The sequence below is a fragment of the Nanorana parkeri genome, unplaced genomic scaffold (assembly GCF_000935625.1).
Source record: "Nanorana parkeri isolate BGI_ZX_2015 unplaced genomic scaffold, ASM93562v1 scaffold10, whole genome shotgun sequence".
Lineage (NCBI taxonomy): Eukaryota > Metazoa > Chordata > Amphibia > Anura > Dicroglossidae > Nanorana > Nanorana parkeri.
Window position 1 is genome coordinate 4,514,349 of NW_017306278.1, and position 1,473 is coordinate 4,515,821.

A 1,473-nucleotide genomic window follows, 5' to 3' on the forward strand; every position below is an offset into this window, starting at 1 on the left:
CCACCCGGACGGTCCGGCTCCGTGTTCCTTGTATGCTCCTCAAAGCTTAATTTTGAATCTTGACTGGGGTAACCTCAATGAATTTCTTGCTTAGCACTGTTCCAGTGTTATAGCCAGAGCTGTTCATTGACTGATTTTACACGCTACCTGGACTTTCTTGGCTGTGCCTTTTGCAGCTTGAGGTTTTACAGACTAAGAAAACGGCGTCAATTAATATGGTGATATGAAGATGGAGAGTTCCACTTTATGGTCAGAAGATTGTGGACACCTGATCATCACGACTTCATGAGCTTGTTGGACATCCCATTCCAAAGCCATGGTCATTAATATGGAGTTGCCCCTTATTTGTGGCTATAACAGCCTCCAATCTTCTGGGAAGGCTTTCTGCAAGATTTTGGAGGACGTCTGTGGGAACTGGTGCCCATTGTGGCGTCCGGTACTCATGTTGGAGAAGTCCTGGTTTACCATTGGGGTTCCAATTCATCCCAGTAGGGTTGAGAGATCCAGGCTCTGTTGAGGCCACTCAAGTTCCTCCACACCAACCTCATCAAACCATGTCTTTATGAAGCTGGCTTTGTGCACAGGGGTACAGTCATGCTGGTACAGAACAGGACCTTCAACAAACTATCCCCAGAAGGTGCACAATTCTCCAAAATGTCTTTGTATGCTGTAGCATTAACCATACCCTTCAATGGAGACAGCTGAACTCAACCATTTGGAGGGGTGTCCACAATCTTTTGATCCTATAATGTATATTTTAGCTAAATTATGTTCATTGTCCATGTTTGTTACATTTCTTGTTTTTTTAAAAACTATTTTGTAACCAATAGAAGAAAACACGATGCCTCATGATGAACATCATTAAATGATCTCCCTTCCCCTTTTGTATCCCCCTCTCTGCCAGGCGTTTGTGGATTTCTTCTCCCGGGGTCTCCATGCAGAATACAGGAATAAGGGGATCACGGTGCAGGTGAGTTTTCTACGTCGCCGCCGAGGATCCTTGTTATTGTGTGGTTTCCACGGCAACAGCAGCTGTCTTGGCAACAAGGAGCTCACGTTCTCTCTCCCACTCAGGAGGGTGTGACGTCCTCGCCGTTCAGTCTCTTAGTTGGTCTCTTTTTATTCATTTCTTTTTTTTAAATTTTATCCCACTTGCTGCTTTTATTTTCTTGGGTTTAAAAAAAAAAGAAAAATCTTCTAAGAAAAGAGATTAACGCAAAATCGCGTGTTGTCATGTGTTGCTGGGGATCTTTCAATATTAACCCTTTCATAACTGGGGTATTTTGTGTAGGGATTCCTACCAGAATACATTAAGCCATCTGTCTCTCTCTCCCCTTCTCTGTCTCTCTCTCCCCCTCTCTCTCTCCCCCTCTCTCTCTTCCCCCTCTCTCTCTGTCTCTCTCTCCCCTTCTCTGTCTTTCTCTCCCCCTCTCTCTCCGTCTCTCTCTCCCCCTCTCTCTCCATCTCTCTCTC

General features: G+C 45.0%; 1 protein-coding gene across 1 annotated transcript in view; it reads left to right on the top strand.

Moving 5' to 3' along the window:
• HSD17B12 (hydroxysteroid 17-beta dehydrogenase 12) overlaps window positions 1-1,473 on the top strand; it is a 64,172-nt gene that overhangs the window by 54,962 nt on the left and 7,737 nt on the right. Inside the window, exon 9 of the mRNA XM_018554997.1 lies at window positions 905-970. Coding sequence (XP_018410499.1) covers window positions 905-970 — 66 coding nt within the window. The remainder of the gene's footprint in view (window positions 1-904; window positions 971-1,473) is intronic.